Below are 26,418 nucleotides of genomic sequence, written 5' to 3'. Positions count from 1 at the left end.
GGCTTTGGGTATCTGCAGAGATGAAAGACAGTAGCGCAGTGACAAGTGAGGAAAGCAGGGGACAGATGACAAGCAGCCTCTGAGGGAGGGTTCTGAGTCATGGCACACTAAGATCCTCTCACTCACAGGCAAAAAGGCCTTCTGCCTGTGGCTGGGTGAGGGACAGCGAGCCAGGAGGGAGCAGGAACAGAAGCAGCATGCGCCTACTGAGGCAGCTGTGATAGGCAGCTGGTGGCTAGACTGTCTTCCAGCCTCCATTTCTGGGATGATTCTTTGTCATAAGAGATCAAAAACTGGCTCTGAGTGTGTTGTGACTTCCCCAAGGGTCTTCCTATGAGGAAAAAAAGAGCTGATCATCTCAAAATGTGACTTGTGGCCAGGTGCAGTGGCTCACGCCTGTAATCCCAGTACTTTCGGAGGCCGGGGCAGGCAGATAACGAGGTCAGGAGATTGAGACCATCCTGGCTAACACGGTGAAAACCCGTCTCTACTAAAAATGCAAAAAATGAGCCAGGCATGGTGGCGGGCGCCTGTAGTCCCAGCTACTCGGGAGGCTGAGGCAGGAGAATGGCGTGAACCTGGGAGGTGGAGCTTGCAGTGAGCCAAGATCGCATCAATGCACTCCAGCCTGGGCGACAGAGCGAGACTCTGTCACACACACACAAAAAAAATGTGACTTGCATAGTGTGTGACATTATATCAAAACCGAGGCACTGGCATCTGGGTTTCTTCCTCTATCTTCTGGGCATATATTTGGCATCAGTCTGTCTCCTGGCACCTGGTGGACCTTCTTCATTAAGTTATGAGGCCTTTCTCAGCCAGGCGCAGTGGCGCGCCTGTAATCCCAGCACTTTGGGAGGCCGTGGCGGGTGGATCACGAGGCCCGGAGTTCAAGACCAGCCTGGCCAAGATGGTGAAACCCTGTCTCTACTAAAAATACAAAAATTAGCCAGGCACGGTGGCGCACGCCTGTAATCCCAGCTACCTGGGAGGCTAAGGCAGGAGAATCGTTTGAACCCAGGAAGCGGAGGTTGTAGTGAGCCGAGATTACGCCACTGCACTCCAGCCTGGTCACAGAGTGAGACTCCATCTCAAAAAAAACAAAAAAAAAAAGTTTTGAGGCCTTCCAAAGAGGTCAGATGCCAAAAGCATCTCAGGCAGCCCTGGGGATGCCGACCTGTCCTTACCTGCCTAACGTGGGTCCCTCTCTGCTTAATGATGTTTACCCTGCCTGTGGGCCACGAAGCCTGCTGGGAACTTCACACTCCCCCGCAGGCCTCCAGGTGTCCTTATCCTGGTCTCACAGGTGACAAAACTGAAGCTTAGGTTAAGTCACTGTCCCAAGGGCAGAGTGGGTGGCCTCCAAGTCCTTTACCACCACCACACGCTTCATTCTTCCCCCAGTGCACGACCCACAGCGAAGCCCACCCTGGTTCTAAAAGAATCCCAGCTCTGCTACCCACTAGCTGTGGACAAGTCGCTTCACCTTCTGCGTCTCAGTTTCTCCATCAGTCAAGTAGAGATAAGAACAGCATCTATTTCTTATGTTTAGTATGACAGTTAGATATGTTACTAGATAAGAAGCACTGACACTGCGGGGCGCCGTGGCTCATGCCTGTAATCCCAACATTTTGGGAGGCTGAGCTGGGCGGATCACCTGAGGTCAGGCGTTTCAGACCAGCCTGGCCAACATGGTGAAACGCCGTGTCTACTAAAAATACAAAACCTAGCCGGGTGTGGTGGCACGCGCCTGTAATCCCAGCTACTCAGGAGGCTGAGGCAGGAGAACTGCTTGAACCCGGGAGGCGGAGGTTGCAGTGAGCCGAGATCACGCCATTGCACTCCAGCCTAGGGGACAAGAGCGAGACTTCGTCTCAAAAAAAGAAAAAAAAAGAAAACCCACTTAGAATTAAGCACTATATTCACCGTAATTTACTAGGACGATTACTATGTTCTGGCTGCTGCGGGAAATGTCCCAGGTATTAAAATATTCTCAGCTGCCACTGTCAATATCAGCAAGAAGGTGTTAAGACTCGGCCTGAACTTGACCAACTAGCTCAAGGTCTCTGGCCTTTCTCACGCAGCCAGACTTGTCAGTGAAAGTGCAGGATTCCCGACCAAACCCAACCACCTTATCAGAGCTGCAAGGCCTTTCCAAGCACCGCCCTTACTCAAGGCTGTCAACCCTCCTCTGATCTCCTCAGGAACCAGTCAGTCCAGAGGGCTTTGCTGGGCCCAGCTGGTGGAGCCTCTAAACCCACCTGGGTGCGGCTGAAACAGCTACTCCACCTGGCACACACCAAAGCCCACCACTCATCCCGTCCCACTTTCTTGCTACTCGGTCCCGTCTCCCCCTCCCAGGTCCCACGGCTTTCTCCTTGCCCCGCCTCCTCTTCCTGATCCCCACCTCTTCCTCCACAGCCTCGTCTCCCCATCCCTGGCCCCGCCTCTCACATCCCGGCCCCGCCTCCTCCACCTCAGCCCTGCCCCTCCTCCTCCGGACCTGCCGCTTCCACCTCGGCCCTGCCTCCTCCTCCTCCTCAGGACACGCCTTTTCCTGCTCAGCTCTGCCTCCCACTCCTCGGGACCCGCCTCCCCCTCCTCGGCAACCGCCTCCCGCTCCTCCGCACCCTTCCCCTTCCTCAAGCCCCGCCTCCTCGGCCCCGCCTCCCCACATCTGCCCTGTGTCCAGAGGTGAGTAGGGTCACACTACTTGTCAAATGTTAGCTGCTGCAAGGTGCTGCACCAAGCTGAGGCTTTCCAGGCATGTATCTGCTCATCCAATGTTCACCAGACCAAGAACCCCTTCAAACAATAATAACCCTGGGATGCAGGGACAACTATCCCGGTCAATATGAACATCCGGCAGGAGACAGGAAGGGGCTTGGGCTGTAGCGCTTGCCACTTTCCGTGGTGTAAATACCCTACCTGTGACTTAGCGATGTCAGCCTGCTATCCCTGAACACAGAGTTGGGAAGATGCACACCATCAGACAATGTGAGCCAGGTCTCGCACACCGAGGTGTCATTTTATGGATGAAAAAGCTAGGTCAAGGCCAGCCGTGGGGGTTCACACCTGTAACCCCAACTCTTTGGGAGGTCAATGCGGGGGGATCACTTAAGGTCAGGAGTTCGAGACCAGCCTGGCCAATATGGTGAAACCCCATCTCTACTAAAAATACAAAAATTAGCCAGGCGTGGCGGTGGGTGCCTGTAAACCCAGCTACTCAGGAGACTGAGGCAGGAGAATCACTTGAACCCGGGAGGCAGAGGTTGCAGTGAGCCAAGATGGCACCACTGCACTCCAGCCTGGGCAACAGAGGGGGTACTCTGTCTCAGGAAAAAAAAAGAAAAATACAACTAGCTCAAGAGGCTAAAGAACTTGCCCATGGGCTCCAAACCTTGTCAGTGGCAGTTAAGCATATGAGCCCAGCACTGATCCAAAGCCCGCCGGCACTGCCACCTTCCCAGTATCAATCATCAATACTGCCCAACCCAAAGGGGAACTGGCCTGCAGCCCTGGAAAAGGCCACCTTCTCTGGGTCTCAGGTCCCTCATCTGTAACTTTACAGAAGTTAAACAAGAAAAATTCCCTCAAGCCTGGGGCTCTGAGATTCTGAGTGCCTACAGCAGAGAAATTGCCTAAGTACAAAGCTACGTCCAGGGGAACAGAAGGGACTCCACCAGGAGAATCTGCCCAGTGAGTCACCATCTGCTCAAAGCCAAGAAGCCTGCAGGAAAATCTGAAAAGCCTAAGATCCTCCCCAACCCCCTCAGGAATTTGGCCTGAGTCCGGCTAATATAGGAAAGGTCTTTATAGTTCACCACAGCTCAAGGCTCGCCACTTTCTGTTTTTTTGTTTTGTTTTTTTGAGACAGACTCACTCTGTTGCCCAGGCTGGAGTGCAGTGGCACAATCTGAGCTCACTGCAACCTCTGCCTCCCAGGTTCAAATGAATTCTCCTGCCTCAGTCTCCCGAGTACCTGTGATTACAGGTGCGCGCCATGATACCCTGCTAATTTTTATATTTTTATTGGAGACGGGGTTTTGCCATGTTGGCCAGGCTAGTCTCGAACTCCTGACCTCAGGTGATTCTCCTGCCTCAGCCTCCCAACGTGCTGGGATTATAAGCGTGAACCACCGCACCCAGCCAAGGCTCATCACTGTCAATCCTGCCTTTACTCCAAGGGGCAGCCCATCTGATTTTAGGACAGAGATCCTCTCCCAGCAGTCCACACTGACCCGCAGCACCTCACCCTCCCTTCAGGGATGCTCTGTCCTCTGAACATAGCAGGACAGCCACCAGCTGTCCTAGGACAGCATCAGCAGAGAAGCCATTAGCGTGGAGAAAACTAGAGTCAGACAAACCCAGGTTCAGCTCCCCAGCTTCCAGGCTCTGTGACCCTGACCAGCTGAGTTTACCTCTCTGAGCTTGAGCTGCATTATCTGTAAAGTGGAACACTAGTTCCCATCCGATCAGGTGCTAATAAGACTGACCCCTGGGCGAGGCGCGGTGGCTCACACCTATAATCCCAGCATTTTGGGACACCAAGGCAGGAGGATCGCTTGAGCCCAGGAGTTCGAGACCAGCCTGGACTAACATGGTGGAACCCCATCTCTACTAAAACTACAAAACTTAGCCGGGCGTGGGGGCATGCGCCTGTAATAACATCTACTTGGGAGGCTGAGGCAGGAAAATCACTTGAACTGGGGAGGTGGAAGTTGCAGTGAGCTGAGATCGCGCCACTGCACTCCAGCCTGGGTGACAGAGGGAGACTCCGTCTCAAAACAAAAAAAAAAAGCAAGCATCCTAAATGCGGGTTGTGGGGACCCCAAGAAGCTGAGGCTTCCTCACCTCTGGGTACTCGGCTGCAGGAAATAGGCAGCGACCTGAACAGCTGGAGGCTGAAGAGACTGATTTTCTCTGGAATTAACAGGCTCATTTACAGGATGTAGTAGCTATTTTTCCAGTTGCTACTGGGCTCATTGCTTTGAGTCTCATCTGCAGTGGCAAAAACAGCAATAAAATACATACATACATACATACATACATACACACACACACACACACTACCGTGTCCTAGGATAAGCAGTTCGCTTACCGACCTAGCTCTGACCCCAAGACAATGCCAAGGCCTGCTCTGGCATTCTAAGAGGAGGGTTTCAGCCAAGGCCTGGAGGTGACCTGTTCTAGCTAGAGGCTTCACCTCAATCAGGCCACAGAATGGATAACTTTTCCTCTCAGATCAGATGAGATTTGGCAGTGATATGAGGCTACTATGGAAACAGCCACCAATCTCCCCTCCTGCTGGGATCCCAACTGCCATGATATCAGTCCTCAGCCAGACATTAATTCATTGTGTGACAGTCAGCACGTCCTGCACCCCTCTGGGCGTTACCTCTATCAACTGTAACTTGTACTTCATAATCTCCAAGGTCTCTCCAGGGACCAAAAAGTCTTTTGAAGGGGACTAACCTCTCAGTGGACAAGAGACTGCTTGAGGGTGGGAGGATGGATTTAGTCCCAAGCAGAAATAGATTCTTTTTTTTTTTTTTTTTTTTCTGAGACAGAGTCTCGCTCTTGTCACCCAGGCTGGAGTGTAATGGCGCAATTTCAGCTCACTGCAACCTCCACCTCCTGAGTTCAAGTGATTCTCCTGCCTCAGCCTCCCAAGTAGCTGGAATTACAGGCGCCCACCACCACACCCGGCTAATTTTTGGTTTTTTGGGTTTTTTTGAGACGGAGTCTTGCTCTGTCTCCCAAGCTGGAGTGCAGTGGCGCGATCTCAGCTCACTGCAAGCTCCACCTCCCGGGTTCACGCCATTCTCCTGCCTCAGCCTCCCGAGTAGCTGGGACTATAGGCACCCACCACCACGCCCAGCTAATTTTTTGTATTTTTAGTAGAGACAGGGTTTCACCGTGTTAGCCAGGATGGTCTCGATCTCCTGACCTCATGATCCGCCCGCCTCAGCCTCCCAAAGTGCTGGGATTGCAGGCGTGAGCCACCGCGCCCGGCCTAATATGTGTATTTTTAGTGGAGATGGGGTTTCATTATGTTGGCTAGGCTGGTCTCGAACTCCTGACCTCACGTGATCTGCCCACCTTGGCCTCCCAAAGTGCTGGGATTACAGGCATAAGCCACTGTGCCCAGCTGAAATATATCCTTTATTTATTATTACCTTTTTAAAACGGAGTCTCGCTGTGTCACCCAGGCTGGAGTACAGTGGCGTGATCTTGGCTCACTGCAACTCCGCGTCCCAGGTTCAAGTGATTCTCATTCCTCAGCCTCTGAGCCAGTAGCTGGAACTACAGGCACGCGCCACCATGCCCAGCTAATTTTTTTGTTTTTAGTAGAGACGAGGTTTCACCATGTTGACTAGGCTGGTCTCGAACTCCTGATCTCAAGTGATTCACCCGCCTCAGCCTCCCAAAGTGCTGGGATTACAGGCATGAGCCACCTCGCCCGGCCAGAAATACATTCTTTGATGTAGATAAACCTTTTCTCAAATTGCTTGTTAAATGTGAGTGAAAGCATCTTTTCTATTTTTATTCATCTATAATAAACACACGCAGTTAAACTAATCTGCTTGCTATGCAATCCGCTAGGCCAGGAGACAACTGCTTCTCCCACCCAGAAGCCCTGTCGCTATCGCCTCCATGGGTACGTGGCAAAGGTTGGTAGAGAATAACAAAGAACACAGCAAAATATCCATTTATTATTTTCCTCCAAGGTCACTTTGAACAGTGAGTTTGAAGCTTCTCCGCCCTTTTTTTTTTTTTCTTTTGAGACAGACTCTCACTCTCTTGTTCAAGCTGGAGTGTAGTGGCATGATCTCAGCTCACTGCAACCTCTGCCTCCAAGTAGCTGAGATTACAGGCGTGTGCCACAACACCCGGCTCAATTTTGTATTTTTAGTAGAGACGAGGTTTCTCCATGTTGGCCAGGCTGGTCTCGAACTCCTGACCTCAAGTGATCCAGCCACCTCAGCCTACCAAAGTGCTCAATTACAGGCGTGAGCCACCATGCCCGGCCAAAGCTCCCCCTTCTTTCTGGGAGAGAAAAGGATTAAGTATGGTAGAGCATATTCTCCAGTCCAAGTCTTGGGCCTCAGGCTGTGCCCAGCTTCCTGAAACAAAAGCGCTCACCCCCAGGGTGCTCAGAGGCCTACTTTATCTGACTGTTAACTAGCAAAACTAAACCAGCTACATTTTGCAAAATGCCATATGGATGTTCCAAACTGCATGTTTCAAGCTGGACGTGGTAGCTTTTTTTTTTTTTTTTCTTGAAACAGGGTCTCTGTTGCCAAGGCTGGAGTGCAGTGGCCTGATTTCTGGGCTCACTGCAGCCTCAACCTCTTGGGCTCAAGCCATCCTCCTGCCTCAGCCTCCCGAGTAGCTGAGACTACAGTAGTGGGACTACAGGTTTAGACACAGAGTTTGAGAGGGGAATCCATATCAGAACTTTATTCTAGAATGAAAACGTAAATGACATATTAGAGATTATTGAATACAAACCTCCTCATTCTTGATACCATGTCAAAAATTACAGGATTTCTGAGTTAAAGGCTTCTAAGGGGCCAGGCACAGGGGCTCACGCCTGTAATCCCAGGACTTTGAAAGGCCAAGGTGGGTGGATCACCTGAGGTCGGGGGTTCAAGACCAGCCTGACCAACATGGAGAAACCCCGTCTCTACTAAAAATACAAAATTAGCCGGGCTTGGTGGCTCATGCTTGTAATTCCGGCTACTCAGGAGGCTGAGGCAGGAGAATCACTTGAACCTGGGAGGTGAAGGTTACTTGAACCTGGAAGGTGGAGGTTGCAGTGAGCCGAGATCACGCCACTGCACTCCAGCCTGCGCAACAAGAGTGAAACTCTGTCTAAAAACAAAAAACAAAAAACAAAGGCTTCAAAGGATTGTGGGTAAATTTCCAGAAATAACAACAATAAAGAGGGCAGGGAGTAGAGGTAGTAATATTCAAATTGTGAATAAAAACAGCCAAGCGTGCTAGCTCACACCTGTAATCCCACTACTTTGGGAGGCCGAGGCGGGCGAATCACTTGAGGTCAGGAGTTTGAGGCCAGCCTGGCCAACATGGTGAAACCCCCGTCTCTACTAAAAATACAAAAAGTTAGCCGGGCATGGTGGCAGGCACCTGTAATCCTAGCTATTCGGGAGGCCGAGGCAGGAGAATCGCTTAAAACCAGAAGGCGGAGGTTGCAGTGGGCCAAGATCGCGCCATTGCACTCCAGCCCGGGCAATAAGACCGAAACTCTGTCTCCAGAAAGAAAAAAAAAAAAAAATTCCTTCTACGTATCCAGGGTACCTAGAGTAGTCAATTCATTGAGACGGAAAGCAGAAGGGTGGTTGCCAGAGGCGGAGGTGAAGAGGAATGGGGAATTAGAATTTAATGGCTACACCTTCTGTTTTGCAAGATGCAAAGAGTTCTGGAGATGGGTGGTGGGGATGGTTGTACAACAACGTGAATGTTCTTAATGCCACTGAACTGTACACTTAAACATAGTTAAGATGGTAACTTTTATGTGTATTTTGCCAGAATTTTTTAAAGTGGAGGGGAAGTGAGAAACAAGAAATCGCTCGACCTGCTGTTTTTCGTTTGAGGACCAGCATGGCATAGTGGCTAGGAACTAAGACCTTGGCGTCCTGAGTTCTCCTATCTGTTTTGCATTTACTAGCAAGGGGCCTCTGAACAAGTCACTTGATATCTCTGAGACTTTATTCATCCTTACAAACAGGAGTAATAATAGTTCTTATACAAGGTAACAGAATCTCACCAGCACAACAGTAAGCACTTGCTAAATTGTTCTTATTTTGAATTCTGGTAACAAATTTTATTATTTGATGATAGTTACTTAAAAGTCAGCAATAATTCAGGGACAATTGGTTGAATTATTAATATCATATTATCATCTAGGGCGATAAGCACATCAAACGGCTTCGTTTTAGGGGAAAAAGTGACCCAAGTTAGGAGTCAGAAGACTTGGGCTTCAAGAGTGGCTGTGCGTGGTAGATTTCTCCTTGATGACACCCAAGGGTTGACGGAGATGACCTTAGATAACCAGAAAGCAAGATCGGCTTCGCTGCTCTGCGAAAGCCAGCAGTGGAGCTGCACCTCCCTCACCGCCTAAGTCTCCCGGGAACGTCCCGGGCGAGGGAAGGGGTCCAAAGGTCGTACATAAAGACTGATTGCAAAGCCCCTTCCTACGCTGGTGGCGGCAGCGTGGCGCAAGATTTGTGCAAGACTCCCTCGGATTGGGAGCAAGGGTCCCGCACCTTCGTGGCTTCCATGACAAAGTCTGCAACTCAGCCCGCCGGGGGAGCTACAAGGAACCTGCAAGCGTCCCAGCCCCTGCAGAGACCCCCCAAAAAAAGCACCCCCAAAACAGCCTGGGTTGCAGATTTATAAATACCTCCTCCGCACATGCGCATTGGAATTTACGAGTGGCCCGGGGCGCAACGCTTGCCCACTGCGCCTGCGCCGTCCGACTCTTCTTTCGGGGCACAGGACCAGAAAGTGGGGTCCCGTGGTCCCGCAAAGAAGGAAAAAGAATGGGTCAGCAGTGGCCACACGGTCCCTGTTTCTCGCTTCTTACCTCGTAGTGCTTCATGGCTCCCTCCCACGGCGGCTACTGCTCCGCGGCTGCTGCTGCCGAACTGCGCGGCACAGGACAGGATACCCAGAGGGCTCGCGACCGCTGCGCTAGACTAAACGCGGCTGTGCGTCCGCCCCGCCCCTCCCGGCCGCGCGCGCCCCGTCGGCCAATCAGGGCACGAGGCGCCCACCTTCGCCCCTTCTCCTTGGGGACGGTCCGAACCAAGACTAGGGCTAGCACCAGGGGATTGACCAATCAGCTTGCGAGAGCCACCGAAGGGGGCGTAGCGCCTGTAGGAGGGGCTAAAGAGAAGGGGCTTGACCATCCGCCAATCCAAAGGAGGCCTCTGCGCCGCGCGTCCCTTTGCCACGCCCCCTGATGGCGTCGCTGTGGAAACCAAGGTAAGCGACCGTTAGGCCAGACGGGGGGGCGGGGCAAGAAGTTGAGTGACAGGCAAGGCAGCATCCACATGACAGGCGGCGCCGACGGGGTAAATTCTGAGGTGGGAGGCTCCCGGGGTACAGCGGGAACAGCAGGAGAGGGCTAGGGACTGGGGTCGCGGGCTGCGGAGTCTGGATGGCGATGCCACTACGGGAGGAGACTCTTGAGTGGAAGGGAAGGAAGGGGGAAATGGGGTGGCGAAAAGCTCCCCATTTGGGAACCCCCAACCTGCAACCTTGAGCCCCAGCCCCATTCTGGGGGTGGCTTCACTGCCGTTTTTAATGAAAGCCCCCGCCCCACTTTGTTTTTTTGTTTTGTTTTGTTTTTGAAACACTTTCATTCTGTCCCCCAAGCTGGAGGGCAGTGGCACAATGACGGCTGACCGCAACCTCTGCCTCCTAGGTTCAAGCGATTGTCATGCCTCAGCCTCCCGAGTAGCTGAGATTACAGGCGCCCGCCACCACGCCCGGCTAATTTTTGTATTTTTTTAGTAGAGAGGGGTTTCACCATGTTGGCCATGCTGGTCTTGAACTCCTGACCTCAGGTGATCCTCCCGCCTCAGCCTCCCAAAGTGCTGGGATTACAGGGGTGAGCCACCGCGGCCGGCTCCCTCCTCACTTTGCTCCGTCCTATGGACAGGGGAACTACATTTGTCTCTGCTTGACTTGGTCCAGAATGCTGTCTAGTGGCTCCATGGGGCCACTGAGCCCTTGAAATGGGGCTGGTCTAGGCCAGAATGCTGTCTAGTGGCTCCATGGGGCCACTGAGCCCTTGAAATGGGGCTGGTCTAGGCCAGGCACGGTGGCTCACGCCTGTAATCCCAGCACCTTGGGAGGACAAGGGGGGCATATCACCAGGTGAGGAGTTGGAGACCAGCATGACCAATATGGTGAAACCCCGTCTCTACTGAAAATACAAAAATTGGCCGGGCGCGGTGGCTCAAGCCTGTAATCCCAGCACTTTGGGAGGCCGAGGAGGGCGGACCACAAGGTCAGGGGATCAAGACCATCCTGGCTAACACGGTGAAACCCCGTCTCTACTATAAATACAAAAAATTAGCCGGGTGTGGTGGCGGGCGCCTGTAGTCCCAGCTACTTGGGAGGCTGAGGAAGGAGAATGGCATGAACCCAGGAGGCGGAGTTTGCAGTGAGCTGAGATCCGGCCACTGCACTCCAGCCTGGGCAACAAAGTGAGACTCCGTCTCAAAAAAAAAGAAAACATTAGCCATGGTGGTGCACACCTGTAGTCTCAGCTGATCGGGAGCCTGAGGCAGAAGAATCTCTTGAACTTGGGAGGCAGAGGTTGCAGTAGGCCAAGATCTCGTCACTACACTCCAGCCTGGGTGAAAGAGCAAGACTCTGTCTCAAAAAGAAAGAGAGAAAAAGGAAGTGAGGGAGGGAGGGAGGGAGGGAGGGAGGGAGGGAGGAAGGAAGGAAGGAAGGAAGGAAGGAAGGAAGGAAGGAAGGAAGGAAGGAAGGAAGGAAGGAAGGAAGGAAAGAAGGAAGGAAGGAAGGAGAAATGGGACTGGTCCAAATTGCGATGTGCTTGTAAATGAAAAACACATAAATTCCTGACCAGGCACGGTGGCTCATGCCTGTAATCCCAGCACTTTGGGAGGCTGAGACAGGCGGATCACTTGAGGTCAGGAGTTCAAGACCAGCCTGGACAACGTGATGAAACCCCTCTCTACTAAAAATACAAAAATTAGCCAGGCGTAATGGCGGGCGCCTGAAATCCCAGCTACTAGGGAGGTTGAGGCAGGAGAATCGCTTGAACCTGGGAGGTGGATGTTGCAGTGAGCCAAGATCGTATCATTGCACTCCAGCCTGGGCAACAGAGCGAGACTCCATCTCAAAAAAAAAAAAAAAAAAAAAAGACTGACAGGCAAAGGAACAAGCAGTACCTGGCACACTTCTTTACCTCCTCTCCTTACTGTTGTTTCCAGATCCTGCCCCTGAGCTTTCATGAGCTGTTGAACCATCTGGAATTCACAGGCCTGTCATGAGAGACACGATGAGAAGTCCTTAAAGGTAGATCGCTGATTCACAGGGGAGCAGGCGGAGCCAAGGGTGAGTCAGTGCTTGGAACTCAGTCATCCAGATTCGGCTCTGGAAACTTCTGAAGCTGTAGCCTTTGGGGATCCCTGACTGCGAGTACAGGAAGTCAAAGCTATGTGGTCTTTAGGAAACTCATTATCTTTTTCACTGGCACTATTTGGGAAAAACAGATGAAAACATGAAGGTGTTTTGTATGTGTGCTTTCAAAAGCAAGGATCTGGCCAGACGCAGTGGCTCACGCCTGTAATCCCAACATTTTGGGAGGCCGAGGCAGGCAGATCATCTGAGGTCAAGAGTTTGAGACCAGTTTGGCCAACGTGGCGAAACCCTGTCTCTACTAAAAACACAAAAATTAGCTGGGTGTAGTGGCAGGCACCTGTAATTCCAGCTACTCAAGAGGCTGAGGCAGGAGAATCGCTTGAACCCAGGAGATGGAGGTTGCAGTGAGCAGAGATCACGCCACTGCACTCCAGCCTGGGTGACAAGAGTGAAACTCTGTCTCAAAAAAAAAAAAAAAAAAAAAAAAAAGCAAAGATCTTTTTCTGGTGGCAGTTTTGAGTTTTGAGGCCCTCGGTGTCATGACAGGCCCCACTCCCTACCCTTCTGGGGTGCTGGGGGAGAGTATTTGCTTTCAGGACACAAGTTAATTTTTTGGTAGAGATGGGATCTCATTATGTTGCCCAGGCTGCCCTGGCCTCAAGTGACCCTCCCTACTCAGCCTCCCAAAGCACTGGGATTACAGGCATGAGCCATCCCACTTGGCCTGAGACCACAAGTTAAAATCCTATCGGATTGAGTTACCTGAGGTACTTGATTATGAGGGGCCGTGGGGATAGGGTTGAACCCCTAAGACCCAGCCACGTGTTGCTCCTTCACCAGTTACACAAATTTTCAACTTATTTAATGTGATCGGAAGAGGTGACTCGTCTGTCTCTGGGTTGCAGCCAGATAGGGCATGACAGTGTACGAGTAGGTGTCATTTTGAAGAGATTCTATACATATTCCCATAAACTGAGAACATTTTGGAAATTCCCTTTTGAGACTGCTTTTCTGAGCCCCACACTTACTCAATAGGCGCCAAATCATCCTCGTGCACCTACTACGCTGTGTGTCAACCGGAACATACAAAGAATTTCCACCCCCTCCTCACCCATAAGAAGCTGGCAGAAAGGCAGGATCCAGCCTCCAAAGTAGAATTCCTCTTTGTTTTTGAGGGGTATTGCAGGCTCGAGGAACCCCTTGTTTGCCCATCTGGCTTCCGGTAACCAGGCTGTCAGCAGAAATGAAATCCACCCTTGGAATGAAGACTGGCCACTTTGTTCAAGCCACTGAGGACACTGTACTGTGACCCACTGACGGTGCCTGTCTATAGGGAAAGCTAGATCCTGCTGGTGTCTTCACAGTCCCAGCAGTGGCTGATTCACAAAGGTGACCGGTAGATCTCGTGGGTGCTTGCTGAGCTGATTGTAACTAGCTCCTTTATTAAAGTAATTTCCAAGGGAGAAACTGCAAGAGATGGCCAAAGCTGTGGCAGCTTCCAAGGAAGAGCTTTTTTGGACCTCAGGTTTGGGGGAACCCCAGATCATTTGAATGCCAGAGATGTGATGTGTTTGGTAATGTCGTGTCTCACAAGCTCCTTTTGTATTTCCCATGGGCAAGTCAGGTCGGATCTTCACTTTTTCCAGAACCTGGCTTGGCTGGTTTGGCGTGTGTGTGAATGAGCTGGCTCGCCAGTGTGTGAGGGGATGTGAAGCTGGGACTAGACAAGCCAGGGCTGGTTAGCAAGTTTCTGCTGTGTCAGGAATCCCAGAAAGAAGTTTCCCAAGCCCTCTCTTGTCTTGCCTGGGTTGTTTGGTTTTTCTCCTTCTTCGTTTTTTTTTCACTGAAGTGTAATTGACATGCAGTAAAATTCACCCGTTTTAGTGTACAGCTCTGAACACATACAGTCATGCAACCACCACTACAATCAAGATATAGAACATTTACATCAACCCAAAAAATTCTCCAAACTACTCCATTTGTTGCAGGTCCCAGCCCCTGGCAAGCATTCATCTGCTTTTTGTCCTGATACTTTTGCCTTTTCCAGAAGGTTGAGTGAAATGGAATCATGCACCCTTTTGAGCCTGGCTTCTTTCACCCACATAATGGATATGAGGTTCATCTGTAATGTTGCTTTTTTGTATCTGTAGCTCATTCTTTTTTATGGCTGAATAGTATTCCATTGTGTGGATGGATCACGTTTGATTATCCATTCATCCATTGAAGGACAGTTAGGGTTTAACTGCTGTTAGTAATAACTAATAAAGGCTCAGCAAACATTTGCTCATGATTTTTTTTTTTTTTTTTTTGAGACAGAGTCTTGCTGTATCACCCAGGCTAAAGTGTAGTGGGACAATCTCAGCTCACTGCAACCTCCGCCTCCTGGGTTCAAGTGATTCTCCTGCCTCAACCTCCCGAGTAGCTGGGATTACAGGTGCGCACCCCTACACCCAGCTAATATTTGTATTTTTAGTACAGACTGGGTTTCCCCATGTTGGTCAGGATGGTCTCAATCTCTTGACCTTGTTATCCTCCCGCCTCAGCCTCCCAAAGTGCTGGGATTACAGGCATGAGCCACTGCACACAGCCATGAATTTTTATATGTGAACAAAGGCTTTCCTTTCACATGGGTATCCCACTAGGAGTGGGATTGCTGGCTCATATGGCTATAGTGCTTTTGAAGGCCTTTTTTTTTTTTTTTTTTTTTTTTTTGAGAAGGAGTCTTACTCTGTCGCCCAGGCTAGAGTGCAGTGGCACCATCTCAGCTCACTGCAAACTCCACCTCCCAGGTTCAAGTGATTCTCCTGACTCAGCCTCCCAAATAGCTGGGATTACAGGCACACACCATCACGCCTGACTAATTTATGCATTTTTAGTAGAGATGGGGTTTCACCCTATTGGCCAGGCTGGTCTCGAACTCCTGACTTCAAGTGATTCACCTGCCTCGGCCTCCCAAAGTGCGAGATTACAGGCATGAGCCACCGCGCCCGGCCTGGATTTTTATTTATTTTTGAGACAGGGTCTCACTGTCTCTCAGGCTAGTGTGCAGTGGCACACCCGTAGCTCACTGCAGCTTGGCATTCCTGAGCTCAAGTGATCCTCCCACCTCAGCCTCCCAAGTAGCTGGCATGTGCCACCATGCCCAGCTGATTTCTTTTTTATTCTTTTTAGATATGGGATCTCGCTATGTGGACCAGGCTGATCTGGAACTCCTGGGCTCAAGTGATCCTCCTGCCTTGGCCTCCAAAAGTGCTGGGATTACAGGTGTGAGCCACCGCACCTGGCCTGAAGGTCTTTTTTTCAACAGGTGAAGAGCTGAAGACAGGAGTAATGCAATTTTCTTAAAATTAAGGCTTTGTGGGCCCCAAGCAGTGGCTCACACCTGTAATCCCAGCACTTTGGGAGGCTGAGGCGGGTGGATCATGAGGTCAGGAGATTGAGACCATCCTAGATAACACCGTGAAACCCCATCTCTACTAAAAATACAAAAAAATTAAACTGGCATGGTGGCGGGCGCCTGTAGTCCCAGCTACTCGGGAGGCTGAGGTGGGAGAATGGCGTGAACCTGGGAGGGGGAGCTTGCAGTGAGCCGAGATTGCCCCACTGCACTCCAGTCTGGGTGACAAAGCGAGACTCCATCTCAAAATAAATAAATAAATAAATAAGGCTTTACGATCATCTGAGTCACATTATACACAAGCTGAGTGTCTACTGTAAGCACTCAGTATGCTAAACACTTCAGCATTTTACTCACTGAGTGACCCTAGGGAAGTCACATGACCTCTCACAATCTCCATCTCCCCACCTGTCAAATGGGTGTAATGATAGCCCAACCTCATAGGGCTGTTGTGACAATTATAGGAGTTAATATTCATTGAGTCCTTGGAACAGGTTTGGCCATGTCAGCATTAGATGTTATCACAGGCCAGGCACTGTGGCTTATGCCTGTAATCCCAACACTTGGGGAGGCCAAGGCCAGATCACTTGAACTCAGGTGTTTGAGACCAACCTGAGCAACAAGGCAAAACCCCATCTCTACCAAAACTATAATACAAAAAATTAGCCAGGCATGATGGCAGGCACCTGTGATCCCAGCTACTCAGGGAGACTGGGGAGGGAGGATCATTTGAACCCGGGAGGTGGAGGCTGCAGTGATCCAAGATTGTGCCACTGTGCTCCAGCATGGGTGACAGTGTGAGACCCCATCTAAAAAAAAAAAAAAAAAAAGCAAGGCCGGGTGTAGGGCTCACTCCTGTAATCCCAGTACTTTGGGAGGCCAAGGTGGGTAGACCATGAGATCAGGAGTTTGAGACCAGCCTGGCCAACATGGTGAAACCCCTGTCTCTACTAAAAATACAAAAAGTGGTGGTGCACGCATGTAATCCCAGCTACTCAGGGAGGTTGAGGCAGGAGAATTGCTTGAAACTGGAAGGTGGAGGTTGCAGTGAACTGACATCACACCAGTGCACTCCAGCCTGGGCAACAGAGTGAGACTCCATCTCAAAAAAAAAAAAAAAAAAAAGAAGTGGCCGGGTGCAGTGGCTCACGCCTGTAATCCCAGCACTTTGGGAGGCCAAGGCTGGTAGATCATGAGGTCAGGAGTTCAAGACCAGCCTGGCCAACATGGTGAAACTCCATCTCTACTAAAAATACAAAAATTAGCCAGGTGTGGTGGCGGCCGCCTATAATCCCAGCTACTCGGGAGGCTGAGGCAGAGAATCGCTTGAACACGGGAGGTGTAAGTTGCAGTAAGCCGAGATCGCACCACTACATTCCAGCCTGGGTGACAGAGTGAGTGAGACTCCATCTCAAAAATAAAAATAAAAAAGATGTTATTATCATGTTCATTTCCTGGCTCCTCTCAGTTTCATCCACATAGCAACATCAGCAGGGTAAAATCTACTCTTTTTTTTTTTTTTTTTTTTTGAGACAGAGTCTCACTATGTTGCCCAGGCTGGAGTACAGTGGTGCGATCTTGGCTCACTACAACCTCCACCTCCCAGGTTCAAGCCATTCTCATGCCTCAGTCTCCTGAGTAGATGGGACTACGGGCACATGCCACCACTTTCACCACCAGCTAATTTTTGTGTTTTTAGTAGAGACAGGGTTTCACCATGTTGCACAGGCTGGTCTCAAACTTCTGACCTCAAGTGATCCACCTGCCTCAGCCTCCCAAAGTGCTGTGATTATAGGCGTGAGTCACCGTGCCCAGCCTAATCTACTCTTATCTCCAATTTATGGAGGACAGACCTAATGCTCCCAAAGATCAAGCAGGTTGTAGAAGATCACACAGGTAGGGAATAAGTAAACAGTTGGTCCAGGATTTGAACTAAAGCAACTGTCCTCAGATTCACTTGCGTAGTTCCTATATCAGTCAGGATTTTACCAAAGAAACAGAGCCAGAGCCAGTAGGGGGGAGGGAGGGAGAGGGAGAGGGAGAGGGAGAGGGGGGGAGAGAGAGAGAGAGAGAGAGAGAGAGAGAGAGAGAGAGAGAGAGAGAGAGAGAGAGAAAGTGTGTGTGTGTGTGTGTGTGTGTGTGGGCGCGCGCGCAGAGATTTATTTCAAGGAATTGGCCTGCATGCTTGTGGGGGTGGCTAGACAACGCCAAAATCTGCTGGGTGGGATAGCAGGCCGTAAACTTAGGCAGGAGCTGATGCTTTTTCTGCTGAGAAACCTCAGTGTTTGCTTTTAAGGCCTTTCAGTGTTGGAAGGCCTTTCAGCGTTGGCTTTTTTTTTTTCTTCTTCGAGACGGAGTCTTGCTCTGTCACCCAGGCTGGAGTGCAGTGGCCAGATCTCGGCTCACCGCAAACTCTGCCTCCTGGGTTCAAGTAATTCTCCTGCCTCGGCCTCCCGAGAAGCTGGGATTACAGGCGCCTGCCACCACGCTCAGCTAATTTTTGTATTTTTAGTAGAGACGGGGTTTCACCATCTTGGCCAGGCTGGTCTCGAACTCCAGACCTCGTGATCTGCCTGCCTCAGCCTTGCAAAGTGCTAGGATTACAGGCGTGAGCCACCACACCCGGCCTTAGTGTTGGCTTTTAAAGCCTCTAGACTGATTGGATGAGGCCTACTTACATCCTTACATCCTTGAGGGTCATGTCGTGCTTTTAAAGGCAAGCAACTGTAGACATGTTCACCTAGATTAGTGTTTAGTTGAATAACTAGGTTCTAGAGCTTAGCCACGCTGACACAACAAACAACTATCACAGCTTCTCCAAGAGCCCAATATCTGCTGAAGTTTACGCAGAAGCCATTTTTTCAGTAATTTGAAGTTCTCAGTGAGTGTTCAGGTCACAGTACCATGTCTATTAGGAGAGAGTTACTGGGTTTGTTTGTTTGTTGTTTAATTTCCTGGCTCCTAGAACTGACTTAAAAAAAAATTAAAACTTCCCAAACTGGCCAGGCATGGTGGCTCACGCCTATAATCCCAGCACCTTGGGAGATCAAGGTGGGTTGATCACCTGAGGTCAGGAGTTCAAGACTAGCCCGGCCAACATGGTGAAACCCCATCTCTACTAAAAATACAAAAATTACCCAGGCGTGGTCGCAAGCACCTGTAATCCCAGCTACTTGGGAGGCGGAGGCAGGAGAATCACTTGAACCAGGAGGCGGAGGTTGCAGTGAGCCAAATTTGTGCCACTGCACTCCAGCCTGGGCGACAAGAGTGAAACTCCGTCTCAAACAAACAAAACTTCTTGAACATGACCCAGGCTTAGTCAAGGAGGGGAGAGTTCCCAGCCCTAACATTGACCCCAAGCACAAAAACATCCTTTGCGCAGTGTTTTTGGCAAAATGTTGCCCTCCAGTGTGGCAAAAAACTTTATTTTTATTTTTATTTTTTGAGACTCTCACTTGTCACCCAGTCTGGAGTGCAGTGGCGCAATCTTGGCTCACTGCAACCTCTGCCTCCTGGGTTGAAGCGATTCTCCTGCCTCAGCTTCCAGCGTAGCTGGGATTACAGGCGTCTGCCACCACGCCTGGCTAATTTTTGTATTTTTAGTAGAGACAGGGTTTCACCATGTTGGACAGGCTGGTCTCGAACTCCTGACCTCAGGTAATCCACCCGCCTCGGCCTCCCAACGTGCTAGGATTACAGGCATGAACCAGCGCACCTGGCCTATGGTAAGAAACTTTAGAACAACCAGAAAGGTCCACCCGGAGCCATGTTAAGGCCTTTGGAGGCTGCTGCATTTGTAATTCTAAATTAAATTTACATTATAAAATAATAGCTTGTCAGTATAAAGTCACAAGCTCTGGGTTTTTCCCCATAATGCTCCTGACAGTTATTTAAGTTTTTTATGGGGAGGCTCAGGGTCTCACTGTCACCCAGGCTGGAGTGCAAGTGGCACAATCATAGCTGACTACAGCCTCAAATTCCTGGGCTCAAGCGATCCTTCTGCCTTGGCCCACTGAGTAGCTGGGACTACAGGCTCACATCATTGCACCCAGCTAATTTTTTTTATTTTTAATTTTTTTGTATAGATAGGGTTTCACTATGTTGCCCAGGCTGGAACTCCTGGCCTCAAGCGATCCTCCCGCCTCAGCCTTCCAGAATTCTGGGATGACAGGCATGAGCCACTGGGCCCAGCCTAGTAACTTTTTACAAAATATCAAGTTCTCTCTCCTCATAATTGCTCCAGGACCCCTGCTCAAGTATGGTTCTGGATGTCTAGGGAATTTCAGCCCCATCCTCCCAGGTTGCCCAGTTGTAGTCCAGAGTTCTTGCTGATGCAGTTACCTCGGAGGTCAGTGAGTGGGCAGAGAGAACCAGATCCGCCTGCTGGATGCTCTTGATAGTTATTTATGTAACTCTCAGCCATGATGCTCCTGATAGGTATTTATTTAAGTTTTTTATGGGGAGGCTCAGGGCCTCACTGTCACCCAGGCTGGAGTGCAAGTGGCACAATCATAGCTGACTGCAGCCTCAAATTCCTGGGCTCGAGCGATCCTCCCGCCTCGGGAGGCAGGAGGATGGTCTTCTTGCTCAGGAGTCCCTGTCTGTCCAGGGGCAGCTGTCACTGGAAGTTTCTAGCTGTGATACTGCCAGGAATGGGGTGATGGCTGAAGGGCCCACCACTAAGAAAATGGTTAGTCACCCCTTTGACAATGCTTCCTTTGTGCCATGCCTGTTCTGAGCACTTTGCAAATGTTGACTCATGTAAACTTCAAAGCCCTCATGATGTGGGCACAACTGCTATCCTCGTTCCTCATTGTGCTGATGAGGAAGCTGAGGCCAGCAATGGCTAAGTAACTAACCCAAGGTTACCCAGCCGGGAAGTGCTGGAGCCGGGAATAAGCTCGGCTATCTGGTTCCAGAGTCAGTGTTACATGGCTCTGACCTCCCAGGCAGTTCTTCCAGGAACCTCCCTCACTTCCCAGGGCCCTTCCTAGGTGGAACCCCTTTCTGAGCCTCCTTTTCCCATCAGCCCTGTCCTTGACCGAGGCACGCCAGACTTTCAGAGCCAAACGCGATCATGTTGCCTACAATTGAGGAAACAGAGGCCTTGAAAGGTGTGTGACACACCTATGTCCCCCCCAAATCATAAAGGTAGTTGGGGGAGAAAAAGAAGCACGTGTGTAAGAACGGGGAATATTTATGAGGTTCTCACTGCATTCCAGGCACTGGAGACCCAATGCAGACAGGACCTGGCCCCTGCTCAGGTGGCGATCTCAGACTGGGAGGGAGGACACATTGAAAGCCAAGAAACAAAATAAATTTCTTTTTTTTTTTTTTTTTGAGACGGAGTCTCGCTGTGTCGCCCAGGCTGGAGTGCAGTGGCCGGATCTCAGCTCACTGCAAGCTCCGCCTCCCGGGTTTGCGCCATTCTCCTGCCTCAGCCTCCCGAGTAGCTGGGACTACAGGCGCCCGCCACCTCGCCCGGCTAGTTTTTTTATATTTTTAGTAGAGACGGGGTTTCACCATGTTAGCCAGGATGGTCTCGATCTGCTGACCTTGTGATCCGCCCGTCTCGGCCTCCCAAAGTGCTAGGATTACAGGCTTGAGCCACCGCGCCCGGCCACAAAATAAATTTCTAATTTAGCAGCAAGTGCTCTTGAGAGGGCAGTAAAGTGAAGAAGGCGGGACTGGGAGGACCTCGGGAGGTGAGCTTTCGCCCAGATCCTCACCTCGCTTTAGGAAGGGAGAACAGAGGCAGTCTTCTGTCCCAACATCCTTCTCCCCACAGTTGGGAAAATAGCGCTGGTGGATTCCTTGTTTGTTCATTTTGTTTTATTTTACTTATTTATTTATTTATGTATTTTATTTTGAGACGGAGTCTCGCTCTGTCGCCCAGGCTGGAGTGCAGTGCCCCGATCTCGGCCCACTGCAACCTCCGCCTCCCCGATTCAAGCTATTCTCAGGCCTCAGCCTCCTGAGTAGCTGGGATTACAGGTGCGTGCCACCACGCCCGGGTAATTTTTGTATTTTTAGCAGAGACGGGATTTCACCATGTTGGCTAGGCTGGTCTCGAACTCCTGACCTCAAGTGATCCGCCCACTTCGGCCTCCCAAAATGCTGGGATTACAGGCGTGAGCCACCGCGCCCGGCCTGTTTGTTTATTTTAAAAAGAAACGGAGTCTGCTTATGTTGCCTAGGCTGGTCTCCAACTCCTAGGCCCTAGAGATTCTCCTGTCTTGGCCTCAGGAAGTGATGGAAATTACAGTCGTGAGGCTCCGTGTCAGGTTCTCTTATTGCCATATTGTAGAAAGAAAGAGACCCCTGGGTTAAGCAGACGCGGGTTAGGTTGTTCGTCCGGCGTCACCCGGCGGAGGCCCACCGCAGGTCCCGCGAGACAAGGGCTGGAAGGTTTATCACCTCCTGGGGAAAAGACAGGCTAGTCCCAGGCCCCACCCCTTCCCGGAACATCACCTTCGCGACGGCTCCTGACCCACTGACCCAGGCGGAGGGCGGGACGCAGGGTCGCTGGGGCGGTGCAGAGTGTGAAAGAAGCTCGCGATTGGCTCGTCCCGGAAGGTGGGCGGGGCCTCCTCCGACCTGTGCGCGCGCCGCCGGGAGGCGTTGTCGAGGGCGGAGCGGGAGGGGGCGTGGCCCCGCGCCGGCGGCCGTTGACGGCAAAGCCCCGCCCCGGATGTCGCGTGTCACGGAAAGGGTGGCGGCGATTGGCCGGCGCCGCGGGCGGGGGGGCGGGGCGGAAGGTTCTGGAGGGGGCTGGCGGGCTCTGGAAGCTTCCGCCGGACGGGTATATAGAGTCCGGGACCGGGCGGCGGCGGAGCCGGGGGACGGCGACAGCGGGTCGGCGGGCCGCAGCGGGGGGCCATGGGCAAAGACTACTACCAGACGCTGGGCCTGGCCCGCGGCGCGTCGGATGAGGAGATCAAGCGGGCCTACCGCCGCCAGGCGCTGCGCTACCACCCGGACAAGAACAAGGAGCCCGGCGCCGAGGAGAAGTTCAAGGAGATCGCCGAGGCCTACGACGTGCTCAGCGACCCGCGCAAGCGCGAGATCTTCGACCGCTACGGAGAGGAAGGTGTGTGCGCGCGGCCAGGGGCGCGGTCCCGCCGTTTGACAGGGAAACCGAGGCATACCGGCCCCTCTCGGCGGCCCCCCGGGAAGGACGCCCCGGGCCCGGGGGCCGAGCTGCCCCGCCCTCCGGCCGCTCGGGCCTCCGCCCTTGGATTGGCGGCCGTGCGGTGGGGGGAGGAGCCTTGGCCCAGCCGCTCGCCCAGAAGCTTCTAGCATGTCTAAGGCTGCCCCTCCCCGGGCGCCTCTTCCCGCGGCCCCGAGCAGCCCCGGGGTGCGGTGCAGGGGGGTGGGGGAGCCGGGGGTGACGACGGGGACGGCACGGCGGAGCCTGCTGCGGACCCGAGCTCACCTGGGCTTAGCCGCCGGGGTCCGCAGGGCGGCGCCTGCGGCTCAGCTGCGGGGCGCGGGGCTGTAAATGCAGGCGCCGACCCCGCTCGCGGGCCTTGGGGCTGGGCTGGGATGATTTCCGGGAAGTGATGACCTGGTCCCGGCCGGGCACGCAGGAGGCAGCGGCCGCCTAGGTGCGGAGAGCTGGGCCGCCTGGGGGTTTGGGGGGACGGAGAGTGGGGCTTTTTGTCCCTGTGCCCCTTGATGACTCAGGCTGGCTTCTGGGCTTGATCTGGGACTGACTTATTATGCAAGGATGGTAGCAGTGAATGCTAGTGTGAGGGTTTAAAAACTCTACATCTTTTTTTTTCCTTATTTTCACTCTTCGTACACATCAGTAGTCCTAAAATGTTGAAAGTAAATACCGAAAGCCGACCCTGGACCGTGTGTGTTTAGCCATCCCTTGGTGACATTGCCAGGAGGATGGGTCAGTCCAGGAGTGGCAGGGCCCAGGTGGCACCTGTAGGTGGACACCTAACCGCATGAGTCCTTTTCCACTGTCAGGCTATGCGGAAGTACTTGGTGGGGGGGGGGGCAGCTCTGCTGCTGCAGTGAGGGGTAGAAGCTTGGGGTTCTTCCTTGCTCTCCCCTGGCAGGCTAAAAAAAGTTCCTCCCCCATGGCTTCCAAGCTTTTTTCCCCCGTAAGGGAAGCTCGAGAGGGAGTCTGCTGTTCAGCCATCTGACTGCTTCTAATTCTGCTTTTCAGGCCTAAAGGGCAGTGGCCCCAGTGGCGGTAGCGGCAGTGGTGCCAATGGTACCTCTTTCAGCTACACGTTCCATGGAGACCCTCATGCCATGTTTGCTGAGTTCTTCGGTGGCAGAAATCCCTTTGACACCTTTTTTGGGCAGCGGAACGGGGAGGAAGGCATGGACATTGATGACCCGTTCTCTGGCTTCCCTATGGGCATGGGTGGCTTCACCAACGTGAACTTTGGCCGCTCCCGCCCTTCCCAAGAGCCCACCCGAAAGAAGCAAGATCCCCCAGTCACCCACGACCTTCGAGTCTCCCTTGAAGAGATCTACAGCGGTTGTACCAAGAAGATGAAAATCTCCCACAAGCGGCTAAACCCCGACGGAAAGAGCATTCGAAACGAAGACAAAATCTTGACCATCGAAGTGAAGAAGGGGTGGAAAGAAGGGACCAAAATCACCTTCCCCAAGGAAGGAGACCAGACCTCCAACAACATTCCAGCTGATATCGTCTTTGTTTTAAAGGACAAGCCACACAATATCTTTAAGAGAGATGGCTCTGATGTGATTTATCCTGCCAGGATCAGCCTCCGGGAGGTAAGGTGCCAGGTGGGGCGGTGTCTGCAGAGCGCGATGGCTGCTCTTTGAAGCAGTTTATTTAGGTTTTGCTGAACACGCATTGGGTGTGTGGCGCTTGCCAGGCTTGGGGCACCACAGTGAACAGGAGTGATCAGGGTGCTGTTCTGGAGCTTTCATGGTGGAGACATGTCGATTTGGGGGCCAGGTGTTGGCTGCAGAGGCCTGATGAGTCTTACTCTATGCCAGATGGTCTCCGGGCAAGAGCTGAGCCTCTTGAGCCAGCTTCCATCTAATGCTTATCCCTTTGCTTTTCAAGGCTCTGTGTGGCTGCACAGTGAACGTCCCCACTCTGGACGGCAGGACCATACCCGTCGTATTCAAAGATGTCATCAGGCCTGGCATGCGCCGAAAAGTTCCTGGAGAAGGCCTCCCCCTCCCCAAAACGCCCGAGAAACGTGGGGACCTCATTATTGAATTTGAAGTGATCTTCCCCGAAAGGATTCCCCAGACATCAAGAACCGTACTTGAGCAGGTCCTTCCAATATAGCTGCCAGAGCTCCGACTGACCAGGGACCTTTCCAGAGCTCAAGGATTTCTGGACCTTTCTACCAATTGTGGACCATGGGAGGGCCCAGGGAGGACTTTCATACTGCTGAATGTTTTCCAGAGCATATATTACAATCTTTCAAAGTCGTACACTAGACTAAAGTGGTTTTTCGAGCGATAGGGCATCAGGTGGTGGGAACAGCAGGAAAAGGCATTCCAGTCTGCCCCACTGGGTCCGGCAGCCCTCCCGGGATGGGCCCACATCCTCCTCCTCCAGTCCCTGTCCAGGGGTAGAGGCAGACCAGCAGCTGGACTTGATCCCTCTGTGTCCCTTTGCTTTTGACTGGTAGATAATGTCGACCTGCTGTCTTGGTTCCCAGACCCTGTACACTCCTCTGTTTTCTGTTGTGTGATCAGTTCGTGGTTTATTCTGTATTTGTCTCCCATGTCTTGCTCTTCTCCTGGAGAATTCTGTCCTCTCTTTGGCCATCTCAAATTGAGAACCTAAAGTATTCCTGCAGAACTGCCTGGCTGGCGCCCACAAGCAATACCTCTTGTTCCAGCAGGACCAAGGGAACCAGCCTCCAGCGAGTGACTCCAGCAAGCGCAGCCACCTCTGCCTTGAGTGTCCGGGAGCCTGGCCCCAGCAAGGGCCCTCCTGACCTCTGGCTCTAGTGAAGCTGAATGTCCTCACTTTGTGGGTCACATTCTCCATTTCCGTAAGGCAATCTTGGCACACCTGGGGCTTACCAGTGGCCCAGGTAATTTTTTGTTTCATGGACTATGGACTCTTTCAAAGGGATCTGATCCTTTTGAATTTTGCACAGCCCTAGATATAATCCCTTTTGATAAAAGGGTCTTTGCTTCTGATTACAGGAGCACTGTGGAACGTCTGTAAATATGTTATTTTATAATTCCATGTATAGTTGGTGTACACTCAAATAAAACCTGTCCCCGGCAGCCACTGCTCTCTGTATAGGGCCATAATGAAATTCTGAAGAAATCTTGGGGAGGGAAGGGGAGTTGGAACAAATGTCTGTTCGCTGGAGGCCAGTCTGGTGCTCAGACCTTTAGACTCATTGTAAGTTGCCACTGCCAACATGAGACCAAAGTGTGTGACTTGTCAATGCAGCGCGACAGCATTAAAGACTGATGCTAAACCTCAGGGGAGCGGTCCTGCGACTCTGTTTGAGGGTTCTGCTGGTTTTGGGGGTGGATTGGGGACCTGGGCATCCCCCCAAATGCAGTCAAGGTGGGAGGGTGGGATGGGCGGGAGGCAAGTACCCTGCAAGGGAAAGGTAAGTCTCCTTTCCTGGGCCATAAGTGGGTTGGAGAACTTCCACCGAGACTCTGGGTCCAAGAAACCAGAGACCCAAGCACAGTGGCCTTGGGGATCGTTTTTTGGTGAAGGTTGCAGTCAAAGTAGAGGTGCGGGGAGGCAGGATCTGGCTCCTTATTCCCCTGCCTTTCTTCAGGGCCCCTGGCTTTTTCAGTGGACCTTGGCTCTGGGGTCAAGGGGCCAACCCAGGGTTTGGCCTCTTAATTCCCTGTCACTCCTTTCCTGCTAGAATGGGCTGGGTGTC

The 26,418-nt window shown here is 52.0% G+C and overlaps 3 protein-coding genes and 1 non-coding gene across 8 annotated transcripts in view; 2 read left to right on the top strand and 2 right to left on the bottom strand.

Annotated features, from left to right (window-relative positions):
- TECR (trans-2,3-enoyl-CoA reductase) overlaps nt 1–9,782 on the bottom strand; it is a 37,165-nt gene extending 27,383 nt beyond the window's left edge. The window contains 1 exon segment of the mRNA NM_001244590.2: nt 9,614–9,782. Within this exon segment, the coding sequence (NP_001231519.1) occupies nt 9,614–9,628 (15 nt within the window). The 5' untranslated portion in view covers nt 9,629–9,782.
- The window catches only part of LOC114674117 (uncharacterized), a 35,525-nt gene extending 21,902 nt beyond the window's left edge, over nt 1–13,623 (top strand). The window contains exons 4-5 of one of the 3 annotated variants that reach the window (XR_013409088.1): nt 12,000–12,123; nt 13,337–13,623. Coding sequence is in view for 2 of the 3 variants with exons in the window: in XM_077977986.1 (XP_077834112.1) it covers nt 8,557–8,582 (26 nt within the window). In the remaining variant the exon portion in view is untranslated. Of the gene's footprint in view, nt 1–8,556; nt 8,802–11,999; nt 12,464–13,336 lie in introns of those variants that run through there. The other 2 variants (XM_077977985.1, XM_077977986.1) reach the window with 2 other exon arrangements.
- On the bottom strand, nt 9,685–9,782 carry MIR639 (microRNA mir-639). The gene is given in 1 exon segment (NR_032661.1): nt 9,685–9,782. It is a non-coding gene; the product is annotated as a microRNA mir-639 (primary transcript).
- An 8,717-nt stretch (nt 13,624–22,340) lies between the features above and the next one.
- On the top strand, nt 22,341–26,000 carry DNAJB1 (DnaJ heat shock protein family (Hsp40) member B1). Of its 3 annotated transcripts, none has more exons than XM_077977968.1 (3): nt 22,341–22,637; nt 23,727–23,834; nt 24,613–26,000. In XM_077977968.1, exons 1-3 carry the CDS (start codon nt 22,427–22,429, stop codon nt 24,834–24,836), a joined length of 543 nt encoding a protein of 180 aa, XP_077834094.1. In that variant the 5' UTR covers nt 22,341–22,426; the 3' UTR covers nt 24,837–26,000. The 3 variants fall into 3 exon arrangements, with proteins under 3 accessions (XP_077834094.1, XP_014978629.1, XP_028695493.1); XM_015123143.3 differs by having other exon boundaries at nt 23,727–24,307; nt 24,606–26,000; XM_028839660.2 differs by lacking the exon at nt 22,341–22,637 and adding an exon at nt 22,784–23,154 and having other exon boundaries at nt 23,727–24,307; nt 24,606–26,000.
- The last annotated feature ends 418 nt before the right edge of the window (nt 26,001–26,418 follow it).

Source organism: Macaca mulatta, chromosome 19 (genome assembly GCF_049350105.2).
Source record: "Macaca mulatta isolate MMU2019108-1 chromosome 19, T2T-MMU8v2.0, whole genome shotgun sequence".
Lineage (NCBI taxonomy): Eukaryota > Metazoa > Chordata > Mammalia > Primates > Cercopithecidae > Macaca > Macaca mulatta.
The sequence above is the reverse complement of the archived record's forward strand: the minus strand, read 5'-3'. Positions and strand labels throughout refer to the sequence as shown.

Excerpts from the sequence above, each read along its gene's own strand:
- DNAJB1 (XM_015123143.3), top strand. The coding sequence starts at position 22,427 with ATGGGCAAAGACTACTACCAGACGCTGGGCCTGGCCCGCGGCGCGTCG. Across the intron at positions 22,638-23,726 it reads CGACCGCTACGGAGAGGAAG|GCCTAAAGGGCAGTGGCCCC; the intron begins GTGTGTGCGCGC and ends TCTGCTTTTCAG. Across the intron at positions 24,308-24,605 it reads CCAGGATCAGCCTCCGGGAG|GCTCTGTGTGGCTGCACAGT; the intron begins GTAAGGTGCCAG and ends TTGCTTTTCAAG.